This window comes from Oryx dammah, unplaced genomic scaffold (genome assembly GCF_014754425.2).
Source record: "Oryx dammah isolate SB20612 unplaced genomic scaffold, SCBI_Odam_1.1 HiC_scaffold_16, whole genome shotgun sequence".
Taxonomy (NCBI): domain Eukaryota; kingdom Metazoa; phylum Chordata; class Mammalia; order Artiodactyla; family Bovidae; genus Oryx; species Oryx dammah.
The window spans coordinates 24,167,379-24,185,315 of record NW_024070200.1 but is presented as its reverse complement, the minus strand read 5'-3'; the positions used below and the strand labels follow the sequence as shown (position 1 = coordinate 24,185,315).

At 37.5% G+C, this 17,937-nt stretch overlaps 1 protein-coding gene across 2 annotated transcripts in view; it reads left to right on the top strand.

The window, feature by feature from the left end:
• Positions 1 to 5,177, top strand: part of SRP54 (signal recognition particle 54) — a 37,458-nt gene extending 32,281 nt beyond the window's left edge. Inside the window, exons 14-16 of one of the 2 annotated variants that reach the window (XM_040256761.1) lie at positions 205 to 375; positions 3,045 to 3,140; positions 4,172 to 5,177. In XM_040256761.1, the coding sequence (XP_040112695.1) occupies positions 205 to 375; positions 3,045 to 3,140; positions 4,172 to 4,263 (359 nt within the window). In that variant the 3' untranslated portion in view covers positions 4,264 to 5,177. The remainder of the gene's footprint in view (positions 1 to 204; positions 376 to 3,044; positions 3,141 to 4,171) is intronic. The other variant, XM_040256762.1, reaches the window with a different exon arrangement.
• Positions 5,178 to 17,937: the final 12,760 nt, after the last annotated feature.

Sequence of the window (17,937 nt, the reverse complement as noted above, 5' to 3'; positions counted from 1 at the left end):
ATTATAAATACTCTTTTGAATATATTCCATATTTAGTTTTTAAAAATCAGAGGCAGACACAGCAGATGATAACAGCATTTGTTAAATCTGGTTGATGGTTTGACCCTTATATCTGTTTTTCTATGTGTGAGATATTTAGATGTAACTGCTTTGACAGTGAATGAAAGTTGTGTGTACATGAAAGTAATTGACCCTTGCCTACAGAACTTGACAGTACCGATGGTGCCAAGGTTTTCAGTAAGCAACCAGGAAGAATCCAAAGAGTAGCAAGAGGATCAGGTGTGTCAACAAGAGATGTCCAAGAACTTTTGACCCAGTATACCAAATTTGCACAGATGGTAAAAAAGATGGGAGGTATCAAAGGACTTTTCAAAGGTAAGAGGAATAACAAGCGCATCATTATTTGACACTCTGAAAGGAAAGAAAGAAGTTGAGAAACTAAAAATTAAAGTCAGGAAGAACTGCCAGTATTAGAAAATATACTGCTGAATGTCATGTTTTATTCAAGTACTTCCAGAATTTATAATGTGATCTGTGATTTATCTGTTTTCAGATTCAAGGTAATAAACACTAATATTTTAAAAAATCACACTTAATGACTTTGTATGAAGTTATATATTAAGGAAAATTTAGAGACTATGAGAAAATATAAGAAAAAAGTTTAAAATACCCATTACATTCACTCTCCAGTGAATCCCATGGGTCTTACTGCAAATAACATTTGATATAATTAGGGGTTTCTTCTGATCTTCTTTTCCATATTGTCAAGTTTTCTTCAAAGTATACCTTTTAGACAGATAGTATTTTTCCAGTTATGTATGTATCTTTGTTTAGCACAAGTGCATCTTTGTTGGATGTTTAGGCTGATTGATATATCACTATCAGTTCTATATCAGTATCAGTTCTTGTGTCAGTTTCTGTTCAGTCTCCCATGAAGCCAGGGATTTTTTCTGTTTGGGTCAGAAACATAGGCTGGTCAGTTTTTCAATATGTGTTTTAGATTACTCATATTGAACATTTCTTTGTACATTTACTAGTTTAAATTTTCTTGGTGAATCCCCTCTTATTTAGGTTTCTTGTCCCATTTGTTTTATTTTTTCCCTTATTGCTTTGTAATAACTCTTTAAAATTCTTGGATTATATCTGCAAATATTTTCCCCGGTTTTTCATTTGCCTTTCATTTTTATATTTTTAATTAAAACTGAAGTTTTCACTTTTAATGCAGCCAAACCTTTTAGTATGATTTCTTTTATGCTCATAAAAGCCTTCCCCATGTTGGTACCACAATGTGAAAGTGTTAATCACTTAGTCATGTCTGATTCTTTGCAACCCCATGAACTGTAGCCCCCAGGCTCCTCTGTCTATGGAGTTCTCCAGGCAAGAATACTAGAGTGGGTAGCCATTCCCTTCTCCAGCATCTTCCCAACCCAGCAATCAGACCCATGTCTTCTGTATTGCAGGCAGATTCTTTACTGTCTGAGCCACCAGGGAAGGTCTGATACCACAGCAGTCACCTATGTTTTCTTTTACTCATTCTGGTTTTCTTTTTTTTTAGATTTTACTTTTTATCCCACTTAGAATGTATTTTGCTGTGTGTTATCTAAGGTAAAAAGATGTTTGTTTTGCCAAAGAGTTAAAGTCAACTGCCCTAGCCCTGTCTTTAATTTTTTTTCTCTATCTTAAACACTATTAAAGTGAATTTTTTATCTAAGAAATCCTGATTAGGCAAGCTCCAAAGATGAATAATATCCCTGAATAGGTTTCTGAAACAGATGAGTATTTATATATCACCTTTCGTCTTTTGACAGTTTCCTTATTTTTCTTGCCTGCTATATCCTGTTTTCTTCTTTGTGACAAGGGAGAAAAGTTAGACAGACTTGTTTAAAGTTGGTTATATTTCCTAACACCACATGCTATTTCAGATAGTGATTTATAAATGCATTAAGTCAGTTTAACATCTTTCCCAAATGACCCTGACTGTTCATGACAGAACTACTGCAGGTCCGTTGGTCAGATCTTATCTAAGCATTGACTGCTCAATAAAGGCACAACCAGGTGAAGTGGGCAGTGAATTTGGTGCACACCCTTGTCACACCAAAGCCTTAATAATTTTTTGAAGTTTTAAGTCCTCAGAGACAAAAGCTTACAATGACTCCCCAGTGGTCATAGAATTCACGTCTTACACAGATTTATTAATTAGGAAACTTTTTAAAATTTTTATCATGTTTTATAAAAACGTATCTTCTTTCATTTGTAATTCTTAATTCATTTAATTTATTCATATTAGCCAGCTTTGATCAGAGAATCAGGGTCGGCTTTGATTTGAATTTTCACAAATGTTTCTGAGAAGTACCAGAGTTAATGTTTCTTTGAAATAGTTTTGCTGAAACAAGCTCTACTTATTCATTGCTGTTGCATCAATGATCTCTTTGATTTTCTGTGTCTTAAGAGCACAGCAGTTATTCTCTAAAGGATGCTTTTCTCTCTTCTGCCCCAGTGTGCATCTCTTTCACTGGTTGCCTTTTTGCTGTAGAATCTCACTGAGTGTGTAGAAATTCACTGATAAATGGAGTTTCGTTATATTTTTTTTTTCTATTCTCTGAAGCTTTTTATTTATAGTAACTTCTTAGATATATACATCTTGAGGTTCTCTCAGACTCATTCTTTCATAACCATTTATCAGTAATCCATTCTTGTTCCCAGTTAACGCATATCTTTAAAATTTTTTGTTCAACATTATACCATATCACTACTGAACAATTGTTACTGCTTACTGTTAATAACCACTGGATATGGTTATAGTGGCTCATTCACAGGTATAAGTAAAAATGTTAAAAATTTTAGTCCTTAAATGTCCCTTAGTATTGAATTTCACTTTTTCTTTCTCAAAAATATATATGTAATTGGGACAAAGATTAGAAGGGAATATGTACAAACAGAAATAATTGTGTTAGAGTAAGATTATAGGGTTTTTCTTTATATTTACTCAATTTCTATGATATCCTGATTATATTACAGTCTATACTGATGCAAAATTTTTTCAGGTGGTGACATGTCTAAGAATGTGAGCCAGTCACAGATGGCAAAACTGAATCAACAAATGGCCAAAATGATGGATCCAAGAGTTCTTCATCATATGGGTAATTACGAAGTTGTTGCCATTTGCTAATACATGGTTTAGTTTATAAGGGTTGAGTTTTAATAAGCCTTCTGTTGTTAATCAAAAATCAGATCAAACAGTGTATGGTGGAAAAAGCCCATCCAATTTCTAAGTGGAATGGTTGTAATAGTGTTGTATAAGCTGAGGTTTCATTCACTTCCCTGCTGCTGTTTTTGATTTTTGAGCAAGCTACTTAATCATCTTTTGTTAAAATATATATATTTGGCTACACACAGGGTCTTAGTTGTGGCATGTGGGATCTAGTTCCCTGACCAGTGATCAAACCCATGCCCCCTGCATTGGAAGCAAGGAGTCTTAGCCACTGGACTACCAAGGAAGTCCCAAAATTGTATTTTTAATTCTTTTCATTATGGCCATGTGGACCATCTTGGACCACCAGGGAAGTCCGTAATCATCTATTGTTAATGCTTCTTCTAGTGACTTTTTGCCTTAGTTTTAGTGATGAAACTTTGGAACTATATAACAATTTTGAAAACCAAGTTCCACTTTTACCATGTAACCTATAAAAAGTTCCTTAAACTTTCTGAACCTCCCTTTCTCCTGTAAAATCACAGGTCATATCTTGTCAGGATATTAGTACAGTTCTGGGCATATAGTAGATATTCAATAATGATGAATTGTTTTCTTACTTGAAGTCCTGTGCATTAACTACTGCTCCAATTTATTACTATTTATAAGACTCAGACTTCCCAGAGGAAAATATTTTTGTTTCAATTTACTTACTCCCTACTGTGTGATAGGTACTGTTTGTTCTAAGATCTTTTCGTGTAGATGGTATTCCTCATAACGCGATGAAGTAAGTTATTTATTCTCTTTTATAGATGAGGATACTGGTGATAATACAAATTTTTATGTACTTCACAGCTGGTGACCAATTTGCGGTCAGAAACCAGTATATTTTTTAGAAGTTTAAGTACTTATTAGGCAAAAGTAGCAGATGTTTCAAGTTCTGTATAATAATTATCTGATTTTATTCCACTCTCACTCTAGGCGGTATGGCAGGACTTCAGTCAATGATGAGGCAGTTTCAACAGGGTGCTGCTGGCAATATGAAAGGCATGATGGGATTCAATAACATGTAAAGAAGATGCCTTAATATAAACTGACTCTGTTGATTACATTATTTGCTGAGACCTCAGAATTTCCCCTCCTTTTTGCAAATGGGAAAAAAAAAAGTATTTTTCTTGCCTGTCTTGCCCCCTTTCTTTCTCTTCTTGTCTTTTCCCCCCTTCCTTTTCTTTTTGTTTTCTTCCTTTTTCCCTTCCTCCCTTTCATATGGGAGGAATATATGGTTGTTGTGGAAATCATTATATTTTTGCTTTAGATTTTCTTTTCTGTTAGTTTCAACCATCCTAACACTTCTGAAGTTAAATCATGATGTAAAATTTTAGTACTTAAAAGTTTTTAATTGTCTCAAAGGCCAACCATTACCTTTGTAAACAGTCCGGGTCAGTAGTTACATGACGTCTCAATAAAAGTGCTATACAATAAACTTCAAAGTCGTTATAAGTTAAGGGGTTGTTAACTTTCTTTATGGTTTAAAATGATCAGTGTATCATGTTAAAAGGCAGACAAAAAGATAATATCTAAGACTGTTCCCAGAAGTATACCTTTATTGGGACACATGGTAGAGTAACTTAACCATTAGTATTAGGAATTTTTGTTTAACTTGGAATAATTAAGATAATTTTGCCATAGAAAATCTTAACTCTGACATTTAAATTGAAATTGTGAATTTGGTTATAGTTCACAATTTAATGTTTTGTATATAACTTTCATTTTTTTTTACCTCATATTTTTGAAGCCTTAGTGGCAATATTTGATTTTCTTGCAAAGCCAATTTTGTTATGTTTCTTACATACCAAAAATCTGCTTGAAGAAATTGATATACTTTGATGACAATAGCTGATGTATAGATTTCCTAGTGGGAATATAATTGCAGATATTAGAATGTCATTATTATATATTAAAAATAATGAGACCATAACAAGATTGACTTGGTTGTTGGTTACTTTGGATTGCTGTACAGTTCATTTAGAACAATGGCTTTTAAGTAAGTTATGTAATTAAAACACTAGCATAATTCTTATACCTATTCATTATTCACATTGTGAAGATAATAGATACACTGTTATAACAATGTATTTTGAACTAGGATGAACTGATCTTCTGGAGAAGGAAATGGCAACCCACTCCAGTACTCTTGCCTGGAAAATCCCATGGATGGAGAAGCCTGGTAGGTTGCAGTCCATGGGGTCGAAAAAAGTCGGACACCACTGAACGACTTCACTTCACTCACTTCATACTTAATCGCTGCAGAAGGAAATGGCAACCCACTCTAGTGTTCTTGCCTGGAGAATCCCATGGACAGAGGAGCCTGGCAGGCCATGGTCCGTGGGGTCGCAGAGAGTCGGACACGACTGAAGTGACTGAGCACACACACACAAACTGATCTTCAGCGAAGAATTGATTTATAGCAGTAGAAGAGAGTGAAAGAAATAGCTAGTTTTTGGAGTATTAATATTTTATGTCTCAAGTGTTTTAAAAAGATCTTAAAAGCCAAAGTGTCTTCAGAAAATACTTACATAGAGAATGCAACTGATTTTCTTATTTACTTGGGTAAAGATTTTATATCCCACTAAATCATTTTCACCAGATAAAAACTTTACTATCTCTATGGAATATTTGTATACCCTGTAAAAATTATGTGTCTTTTCTTCTGCAGAAATGTCATCACAAGGTCCAGCTACAGAAATTTGACAATATAGAAAATGCTGTTCTCCAAATTAGTCTTATTAAACTCATGCATGCCACCTTTTCTGGGCATGCAGTATTGTGATTTCTATCCTCAGGGACCAGTTTTCCATTTTGACCAAAGAAATGAGATTCTTGGCCAAGCTTTATGGATTGGCGCATTGTTTTTAGCATTTTCTGTGTCTGATGCAAATTTTCTTTTTCAGAAGCAAAAATGACATTGGCAGAGGCCAGTAAAAGTCCAGACTGTGTCATTCAGCTTCTGTCTCTCTGTCCTCACCTATAGGATGAGGACATTGGAGATGCTCGGACTCCACTAATGCCTCAGCCTGGCATCTTTTTTTATTACAAATGCTATCCTCAGTTCTCAGTTTTTATCAAAGTACTGATTTTTTGAAAGCATAAGTATACTGAAATCCTTTAATAATCTGAACAAATTTCCTTTTATTTTTCACTATTGTTAAAATTAGTTCCTTAGCTTTTTGATATATTTTCTATTACCAACTTGGAGCACTAGCTAGATCTAATATCATAAAACATTGGATTCTTCCTGGATTTGATTATAATGTTATATAAATATGTACAAATATAAAATTAGATATAATTTATTTTACTTACAGTGCTTATGTAATTTTAAAACAAAATATAATTATCAAAAAAATTATAATACCAAGAAAAGGCAAATTAATAATTTAATGGATGTCAGTGTTCTGAAAGTATCATATTTGTTGGCATGTAGGATATAAGGTATACATACACGATGCATTGAAACTTTATTGAGGCATTTTTGTGGGGAAAAATTACTTTTGATCATATAGTAAAAGTGATTTTTTAAAGTATGTCACATAAACCATTATATTGTTGAAATAAATACAGTATATCAAAATGTGAGAAGTCCTAAGTTCTGATATGCAATAATATTATACTAACCTTGAATAGAAGTATAGTGCACATGTCTAAAAAGAAATGTATTATTATCAGAAATACTGATACAGACAAGGCAACAAAGCCAGGAAATTTACTAGAACTAAAGTCTCATATTAATACTGGTAAAATTAATATATTAATACCTATTATCAGTGAATGTAGAGGTTAAGTAGCTCTAGTACATATGAACAAATATTTTGAGTAAAAAGTGGAATACAGTGTTTAAATGTGAAGAAATTTCAGCTTACTGATTGTATGCAGTAAAAGCAAGTGTTTTATTATAGTAAAATAACAACCACAAAATTTGAATGAGCTCTAATAAAAACTGTGTCAGTGAGAACCATGGCTAAATAACAATGAAATGTAAGTAAGTTTTGGTCTTCTTAAAACCTGGCAATAATTATTAAGAAAGCCAAGTAAGTTATCATGTTCAAAACTAGAAAACCATCACCACAGTTCTTATCTGTTCTGTTCATTTCTGGCATTCACTGGATTGGAAGTGGAGTCATCTTCAAAATTCTGCTCTAAACTCCAGCTACTATGTTCTGAACATTAAGCTATTGCATTACAGTTGAACCTAATACCTTCTTTGCTTCTGAGCCACAAGTTATAAAAATGATGAATCTGTATCTCAAATTTCGGGGTATTAATTTAAATTTTACTTCTAGACCACCTGTATAGTCTGTATCTTGTTACTGATGTGATATAAAATTTTGCTATGACTTTTTTCCCCATACTTTGTCAATAGGGGCAGATAACAGTTTATTTGTGCTCATTGTTGAGTAATTGCTAACCCAAGACTCTAGTCCCTTCTCTACTGACCTCTTGTCTGTAATATGGGCATACTGCATACAAGGTAATTTTTGGATACTTTTAGAATGAAAATACAGATGGTAAGCTAGTGGTACATTTCCTTTGGTAATATTAATTGTAAGCTAATGGAATGTTTCCTTCAGTAATATTAATGTGGTAGACACAAGCTCTTGAATTTGGCAGGCCTGTCCTGCTTGCAACTCTCGTTACTTTTCTCTTCATTCAGAATCATTATTTGAAGGGCATTTATATATTTTAGCTTCATTTGGCCTAAAGCATTCTCTCCTTAGCCTTAAAACAATGCATTTTTTGGTACCAGTTGGATCATAAATGGAAAAACAATCAAATTGCACATCAGCACCTGTTTGTAGGAGGGATAATGTAGATGAGTCTGACACTAAAAAAACCCTTATGTGAGGCCTGAGCATCCTCTGACATAAAGACTTGCTTCTCATTGGAAGCGGAAGTGAGTAATACCAGTGATAGTGATTTATTTTTCTTAAGAAACACATGAAAAAGTTTTGTGACCTTCCAGGGAAAAGTCCCATATCTACGTCATGAGGAGATGCAATACCTGCGTAGCTGCATAATTTAGGAATCATGCTTTTTTGCTTTTTAAGATTTTAAAATAGAATGTAAGAAAATAAAGAGGTAACCCAAAATAGGCTAAGAGTTAGGTATATTCATGGACCCAGAATTTCTGACTTTGGGAATCAGTTAAGGAGTTCAGCATTTTATTTCTGGCAGAAGTGTAAGAAATACCCACCTGTTTCTTGACATTCCATTTGACAGGAAATACAGGGAGTATGAAGCCCATAAGTTGATGTGTCTTTTTTTTTTTTTTTTTAAGTTTCTTTCTTGTTGTTTCTCAAGAATTTGGATTGGAGGGTAAATTTATATTTTATATACAATTGGATTACCAAGTTCATCTCATCTGTTACTAGGAAGAGGTATGGTTTTCTTAGTCTAGAAAAAGTACTGTTCTCAGGATTTTTTCCTTTTGACACTGAGCTAACAACAAATTATTTATAGAGAATTCAGCAAAGTTCAGCATGGGAGCAGCAAACCTGGATGTCCTCAGTATCAGTCATTTATGCTGTTGTACCTTTTACATATCCCCCTTTTGCCTATGATTCTTCCTGGAGAAAACATCACAGGAGCAACATCTCGTCCCACAAAACTGGAGTGGCTTGGTTGCCTGTTCTGGATTTATCATATCCCTCAAAGCAGGGGTTGGGTGTAAGAGTCAATAAATGGATCAGGAAAATCATTGGCAACATTGTGATACTGTGCTGCCTCAAATACAGTGATCTGTGCAAACCTTAACCAAGCAGAAGAATGGTTAGGTATAGATGTAAACAATTTAAGCAATATACAGAAGCTAAGTTGCTAAGAGCAATATCCCAGTTTCCAGAACAGTTCTGAACCAAGTCCAATATTTAAGGGTGATCAGCTGAACAGATCAAACATTGGAATGTTAAGGGAATCAGAATGAAGCCAGGTGAATTTGTTTTGTAGGACTTCAATTTGAGTTTCTAGTTGGAGACGACTGAACTGAACTGATACCAAAAATACTTATCCAAGTATAGCAGGTGGTGTTTAAGATAGCACGGATATTTCCATGTTCTGCCAGAAAGCAGTCCAAGGCAAATCAGTTATCTAATATAACATGAGTGTGAGTGAGTTTAGAAAAATTTTTGGTCACTTAATGCTATTAACTATGGCATTAGCTATGTCTGCTGCTTTGGCAGAGAAATTTCAAACCATATTGTCAAGGGTTCCAATTCTCCACTTGGGGAATAAAATTCCTAGATAGTCCTGAAATCCCTTAAAAGAGATATCTCAGCAGAGGTGGGAAGTAGAACATGGGTGCTATCTGATAATTTCTGGAGAACTGGACCCAAAGGGGCCAGTAAAAGCTCTAGGGCACATTGAGAACCTGGGGTTGGGCGGTGTTGAGGCAGGACATCTTCCAACCACAAATAGAGACACAGCCAGATGGGGCCCAGAGAAAGGAGTCAAAGATTAAATCATGGGTCAGTTATATTTGAGCAGCCTTTTAGAAGCCTTCCTTGTAGGAACATGTGGGGATCATCATGAGGATATATTCTGTTGCACAGCAAGGTAAATATGAGAGCCAGTGTTTCTCGGTCTTATTGGAACAAATGTTCTAAGAACTATTGGGGTTTTTGTCTGATTCTGTTGACCAAACAGAAAAAAGGAGCTGTGAATTCAAGTAGGCAAACATGGTATGCTGGGAAAATAGTTAATTCTATATAGGATATGATGGAGGGATATTAATAAGATTGGAAATAGCTAAGGCAAGGGAATCCCATTGTTTGATGAATGAGTCTGGGGTTCCAACAGCATAGTCAACAATCTGTTGGATTTCCTTTCAGGGGCTAGACTTTGGGAAATGCAGACTAGGGCATTATTCTTCCAGTCATAAAGGTTCTGGAGGGTTTTAAGAATAATAACAGAAGTGAAAAAACTATCCAAGTAAAATCAGTCATTTTAATATAAAGAGGAGAAATGGTGGCTCATGGCCTTGGTTAAAGAAAGAATACTAAGCTGAATAGATTAGTTGAGTGGCCAAAAATTGGAGCTAGAGGCTTCTTTCCAGGAGAGTTCTGACAAGATACATGGTTTTCATAGAATTACTACCAATGGAGGATGCCCACTGTATGTAGTAAGGTAAAGAGTATTAATAAACCTGAAGCTACAAGGAGGAGTCCCAACAGTTCAACTCTTCAGCCCTTCATAGTTGAATTTAAAGGATCAAAGGACCTGGGTCACTTCCTTTAAACTTTCACTCCAAGCATGGACCCATGCATGAAGATTTTCACTCCCAGATAATGTGTCTATAAGGAGAAGAGCAGCAAGTTGCTGTTATCAGTTATTACATATTGAAGGAGATAAAGCAAATTTGTGATAGCAATTAGAACAAAGAAAAAGACTTCATTAATAGTGATCGTGGAATATACTGGCCTAACCTGAATCTTGGGAGAGTTGTCTATGTCAGGTGTCATTTGCTTCACTCGGTCAGTTTCAGCTTTAAGTCTCCAACTATTTCAGAAGCCCATTCAGGTAGGGAAGCCTTTTTCAAATGAGAAACATGAATCTAAGAATCAGTGCCTTTAGGTTTACTGGCACAAAGCACTTCTGTGCCAGTAAAGAGTACTTGATCAAGTCCCTTCCACCTGGGCTGCAAAGAGTCCTTTAAAAGTTGTCTTTTCCAATAAACGTAGTCCCCTGGTTGTAAATTCTGGTATGCGAGTTCTTCATCTCCCGGGAGTGCTTTACTATGTAAAGGTTTCTCAACCAGGTGCTCATTTTTCTTTAGAGTCTTAACGAGATTTTGGCAATAATGTAAAAGATAGCCCTTGACTAGAAGGGGCTTGTATAACTCTGAGTCAAGAATTGTGAGTCCTCAAGTAATTATGTCAAATGGTGACAATTTGTGTCTTCCAAAGGGTGTAGATTTTAAGTTTGATAAAACCATGAGTAGTAATTTAGGCCAAGGAGACTGAAAGACACAGAGTTTGGCCAATTGTGGTTTTTTATATTTTTAATTGGATAATTGCTTTATAGTATTGTGTTAGTTTCTGCCATATATCAACATGAATCAGTCGAAGGTATACATATGTCCTCTCCCTCTTGAACCTGCCTCCCACCCCACCCCTCTAGATTGTCACAGAGCACTGGGTGTGAGCTCCCTGTGTCATATAGCAAATTTCCATTGGTTATCCATTTTACATATGGTAATGTATATGTTTCAATGTTACTATTTCAGTTTATCCCTCCCTCTCCTTCCCTAACTGTGTCCATAAGTCTTTTCTCTATGGCTGCATCTCCATTGCTGCCCCGCACATAGGTTCATCAGAACCATCTTTCTAGATTCCAAATATATACTTTAATATGTGGTATTTGTTTTTCTCTTTCTGACTTACTTTACTCCGTATAATAGGCTCTGTGTTTATCCACCTCATTAGAACTGACTTAAATGTGTTCCTTTTTATGGCTGAGTAATATTCCATGTTTTTATTATGCTATTCTTTTGGCTTCCTGGTGGCACAGTGGTAAAGACTCCACCTGCCTATGCAAAAGACACAAGAGATGTGAGTTTGATCCCTAGGTCAGGAAGATGCCCTGGGGGAGGAAATGGCAACCCGCTCCAGTATTCTTGCCTGGAAAATTCCATGGACAGAGGGGCCTGGCAGGCTACAGTCCATGGGGTCACAAAAAGTTGGACATGACAGAGCAACGAAGCACACACACACACACACACACATTAGTTCTTTCCTTTTGACCAGAGGATTGAGGCTGATGGGTGCAGCAGAAATGTTGTAGGCTAGACTTCACAAGGAATATTTGGAATTTGTCTAGTGCAATGGTACTTTTATCATGTAATTCCAAGAGAAGTCCCCCACGTGAGAATCATCCCTTCCAATGTTTTGGCCACTATAAGGCTGGCTGCTCGTCTGCAAGGGAAGGCTTCCATTCAATGACAATACATACAAACCATCACAAGAACATATTTGGATCCTTGAGAGGGAGGCAGCTGGCTAAAATTGCTGGATAGTAGAGGAACCAGCAGGTAAAGGAAAGTGGCCTTGAGAATATGAATAGGTTTTGGTGGGTTATACCTCAGACAGATCTGATACAGTTGACATATTTGAGCTGCTACTATGGGAGGTCTCTAAAAGTATTGTTTCCCTCAGGCTATCATTTTATCAATTCTTTAACAAGTTATTGCCTGTTATAACTTTAAGATGGTTGCTTGAGTGACTGCAGAAAAAGCAGGATGGTTGTCTGGCCCATACCAAAGCCAAGGATGTTGGTCAAATGTGCATCCTTCAGAAGCCCATCACTTTTCTTTCCTAACTGTAGCATGCACTTTCCCGTTTCTGATAATATCCTTTAAATCTTGGGTGTCCTTCCAAGTAGTACACAGTTAACTTGGTGTGAACAGTGACCAACAGAAGTTTCTTTATGAAGCCTGAGTCTCTTAATGCTGCGGCCTTAGCAACTCTGTCAGCCAGTCAGTTTCTCTTTCCTTCAGTGCTGTCTTTGGAAGGCCTGGCAACTTACCATTGCCAACTGTCGTGCAGCAAGATTGCATCCAGCAAAGCCTTAACAAAGGGGCCATTTTCAATTTAATTCCCCCCCGCCCCGAGCTCAAGAAACCTCTCTGTTTCCAAAGCATTTCAAAGTCATGAGATCCTCCCCAAACATAACTGCTATCAGTGTAAATGTTAGCACATTAGGCAGAGGCTAAAGTGTGCAAGTGCAAGTTAGTGTGTATGGTTCAACTTGTTGGGCTGAAGAACTAGGGGCAGAGCATTGGATTCTATTAAAGTAAAGGGAATAGTGACAGCATATCCAGATTTCAGTTGTCCAGCACTATTTCATAGATGGAGAAGGCAATGGCACCCCACTCCAGTGTTCTTGCCTGGAAAATCCCATGGACGGGAGAGCCTGGTGGGCTGCCGTCTATGGGGTAGCACAGAGTCGGACACGACTGAGCGCCTTCACTTTCACTTTTCACTTTCCTGCATTGCAGAAGGAAATGGCAACCCACTCCAGTGTTCTTGCCTGGAGAATCCCAGGGACAGGGGAGCCTGGTAGACTGCCGTCTATGGGGTCGCACAGGGTCAGACACGACTAAAGCGACTTAGCATTTCATAGATACAGCAAAAGATGTCAAGCTTGTCTAAAGGTGTTTCTTGCAATCTGGATGCAGACTAGTCAAAATATCAACTGGGTTATGCAGTCATGTGAGGTCTTATCTGTTGCTGATGTTAAGAGGGTAGCAGGATTTAGGTCATTATCATAACACAAAAAGACATTTGGAGAGAAAAGCAAGATTTCATAGGATGTCAGTCAGTGAGCAAAGAGTGTGTGGAGTGCCTCAACCAGTTAAGGGACAAAAATCCATAAGGGAGACCCCAAAACTGTCTATTCTATAACCTGCAGAATGGCAGTGATGGCTGCTACTGCTTGGAGGCCAGGTGAAAGATCTTGACCTACAGCCTTCAACTGTTGGCCCTAAAAGCCAATAGATCTCTGTTTTCCCCCATGGGACTGAATGAGCTCTCCAAGGGTGTTTCCTGTTATTAATAACTTCATGAACAAATAGCAGAAAGGGAAGAAAGTAGTTAGGGTCCCCTACAGCAGGGGCTGTGGCCGACTGAACATTTAAAGTTTGAAAAGCTGATTCAGCCTTGTTATTCCAAACAAGAGGATTGAGCCTCTGCCTTTTAGCAGGGAAAAAGGTTTTGTGCATACAAGAAGAAATTAGGAACCCAACTCTGCAATAGCCTGTTAGTCCAAAAAAGCAACTCAAATGGCACTTGGTGGGAAGAAGTGGGAAACAGATGTGCCCTTGATGCGTGACTCAAGTACCTTACCTGGGTTTGAACAAACTGGAACTTTCTCCTTGAGATTTCTGCCTTTGTGTGCTAGCTGAGTTAGAAGGAATAGGCTGTCCTTGAGCTGTGCTTCCTTAGAAGGAGAACATAACAACAAAGTCATCAACATATCGAAGAAAAGTAGAGCTGTGGGCAAAATTCACACTGGCTAAGTCTCCTCTCACTGTCTGTGAAAAGTAAGTAGGGTTTTCTGTGTAGCCCTGAGGCATAATGATCCAAGTATATTGATGTCCTTCCCAAGTAAAGACAAGTACTGGCTATCTGGATGGACAGGAAGGCTGAAGAAAACACTACGTAAATCTTTAACTGTAAAGAACTGTGTGCTCAGAGAGATTAAATTGAGGATGCTGTGAGTTTGGGGGCTACAGGCTGACGTGGTATGACTATACTGTTTATGGCTTAGAGATCCTGAACAAAATACCAACCTCAGCAATGAGACTTGCCTGTGGGAAGGACTGGTGGGGTACAGGGACCAAAGCATGGGATGGTGAGTCTCTTCTGGAAGTGTGCCTTGACACTTGGACGAATTCCTTGTAGGGCCTCAGGTCTGAGAGACTATTGTCTGAAGTGAGGCAAAGGTTTATTAGGGTCTACCTGGATCTTAACTGATGGTGCCTAAATCCTGAAAGATGATGCTGTGAAAGTGTTGCACTCAATATGCCAGCAAATTTGGAAAACTCAGCAGCGGCCACAGGACTGGAAAAGTTTCAGTTTTCATTCCAATCCCAAAGAAAGGCAATGCCAAAGAATGCTCAAACTACCACACAGTTGCACTCATCTCACATGCTAGTAAAGTAATGCTCAAAATTCTCCAAGCCAGGCTTCAGCAATACGTGAACCGTGAACTCCCTGATGTTCAAGCTGGTTTTAGAAAAGGCAGAGGAACCAGAGATCAAATTGCCAACATCTGCTGGATCATGGAAAAAGCAAGAGAGTTCCAGAAAAACATCTATTTCTGCTTTATTGACTATGCCAAAGCCTTTGACTGTGTGGATCCCAAGAAACTGTGGACAATTCTGAGAGAGATGGGAATACCAGACCACCTGACCTGCCTCTTGAGAAATCTGTATGCAGGCCAGGAAGCAACAGTTAGAACTGGGCATGGAACAACAGGAAATATAAGCGTGTAATTTTCCCAGGAGGTCTTGGCCCCCCAAAATGTACAGGGACAGAAGTAACTAATGAATTCCCTGAAAAGAATCTATCTCAGAAGGCAAGGAGGCCAACTGACTTACCTTCACAACTGTGTTGGGAACTCACACCATTTGGACCATTCTGGCACCCTAAGGAAGAGGGCCTGAAGGCTGGTGGGGTTCAAGACACAAGTGTGGTAATAGCCTCAGCTCCTATGAAAGAAGGTCCAACTCTCCCAATGGTGCTAGTGGGAGTACTGGAAAGACCCCCAAACTTTTCTCAGAACTTCATGAGTGTTTGTTTACAAAAGGGAGGTACATTTCAAATTTCTCAGAACATTCATGAAAAGGGTCCGAGAGGGTAGCTTTGGGCTGCGAATAAGGCCTTCGTTTTAACTTTGGGTAAATTCTTCCAGTGGCCAGGCTGATTATGATAGTGGCAGGGACCTAGCCTTGAAAGGAACCCTGGAGAGAATTTTGGTCTTTCTGTTGAGGTGGCTGCTGAGTGGCAGTGGTCAGATGCTGCCGCAGACGGTTGCGACAGCCTCGAGGCTGAGTGAGGCCAGAGAGTCCCGCCTCCTGTCTGCCTAGTCCGCCGCCTGCCCCTTTGGGCCGCCCGGCCTTCCTTCGAGCAGGCCGTCCGCCGGAGGTTCCGTCTGGAGCTCTTCTTCACGGTGTTCCTGCCTCTGAGCGTCGGCTGGAGGGAAGGGGCGAACGCCCCTTTAGTCGCGGCGCAGCTGGGCAACCCCTCCGCTGACAGCGCCGTACCTACCTGCTGTGCATTTGTGTGTAGGATTGTTTGAGAGAGATTATTCACTAAATTCACCAAATCAGGAGTGGCCATTGCTTCAAATCAAAAAAGTGCATTTTTAACACCTTTTAAACATTTTTTCTTATGCATGATTGATTATGAAACTATAACTTGAAATAAATAAATATTCTTTACTAAAATATACATGTAGCTATGCCAAAACCATGAAATGTCTTGTTTTTTATCTGATGGACACTCCTGGTTATTGAGTTTTTGTTTTCCCAGCCTTTCATAGAAATAGGTATAACTAAATTTACCTTTTTAGCTCTACGTGCATCATTAGATAACTAAATTTAGGTAACAGTTATATTTTCAAGTAAATTATAGTAATACCTGAATTTATCTTTTTGTCACAGGTATACAATACAACTTATATTACAAAGTGAAAGAAAGATTTGGCATGTTGTTTTGTTGTCTACTTTTAGTTGACCTGTGACAGTCTGGGGATAATGACAAAAATGTCAATGCTCAAAATAAAACCATTAGAATTGCTGTGCTTTTCTCTTGCTATAAGTTGTTCTTTTGCAAAAGACTGCTCTTAATTGCATATTTGTGTTAAAAAATAACTATTCTAGTTTTTCTTGGAATGTGACTTGCATTTTGAATTTTCAGTAAACTAAGAAATGTACTTGTAAACCATGAAAATAAGTTCTGTGGCAGTAAAAATCATGATTTGATGTTTAATTGCCAATTTGCAAAATAAAATCATGCAATTATAAACATTCCACTAATTTTTTTTTAACGATATAAGCTGTTGATTACCCTTCTTGCCAGTTAACAGGAAAGGGATTTTTTAATACATGTAATGTAGAACAACTGGCTTGTTTTTGACAGCCAATCCATGGAGCCTTTAATAATTGGTTCTTTATTTTTCTTTTCAACTTATTGCAGTTTGTTTTTGCTGTTTTGGATTGTCTAAACCCCTTCCTATTGCCACCAGACAGCACTTGTGTACCTTAGCAAAAATAGATGATGAATTTCCATCTAATTAAAAAAATATAGATGGTTGTCAAATAATCAACTTCCGTTTTTAAGGTTTTCAATTTGGTTTTTAGGTCATCATAGTTATATTCAGGATAGAAAGTATACAAGAATATTAAGCAGAAAAAGAATTTTGCATAGGAGAGAAAGGAATAACTAAGATTGTAGCCGTGTTGGGCCTGCAGACACAGAAGATATGCTGGGCCATAACTTTGGGGAGTATTTATGAAATTTGACTGGCTTGAAAATCGAATTCAAAGTATCAAATGAAGCTCCTCTTCATGACCAAAGTAGTGTATTTTATTTTTTAATATAAATTTATTTATTTTAATTGGAGGTTAATTACTTTACAATATTGTATTGGTTTTGCCATACATCATCATGAATCCGCCACGGGTATACACGTGTTCCCCATCCTGAACCCTCCTCCCTCCTCCTTCCCTGTACCATCCCACCTGGACTGGCGATTCGTTTCATATATGATATTATACATGTTTCAATGCCATTCTCCCAAATCATCCCACCCTCGCCCTCTCCCTCAGGGTCCAAAAGACTGTTCTATATATTTTATTTTTGACCTCTACAACTGGTGAAAATTGCATGAAAATTCTCATACTAAAAAACTACAATAAAAGACCACTTACCTGAAAATGCTCTAACTACAGTAATGCAATAATGATCGCAATCATAACTTTTTAATTTGCTTGAACACTGGGAAAAACTGTAAAAGTCTGAAATGTTCCCTCTTACACACACACACACACACACACCCCTAAACAGATAATAAATTATTCCTCACATTTGTTATTGTAAAATAGAAGCTTGTTACTGCCCTTTGCTCTTCAGGTCTCACTTAACTTTGCTGCTGCTGCTACTGCTGCCAAGTCGCTTCAGTCGTGTTCGACT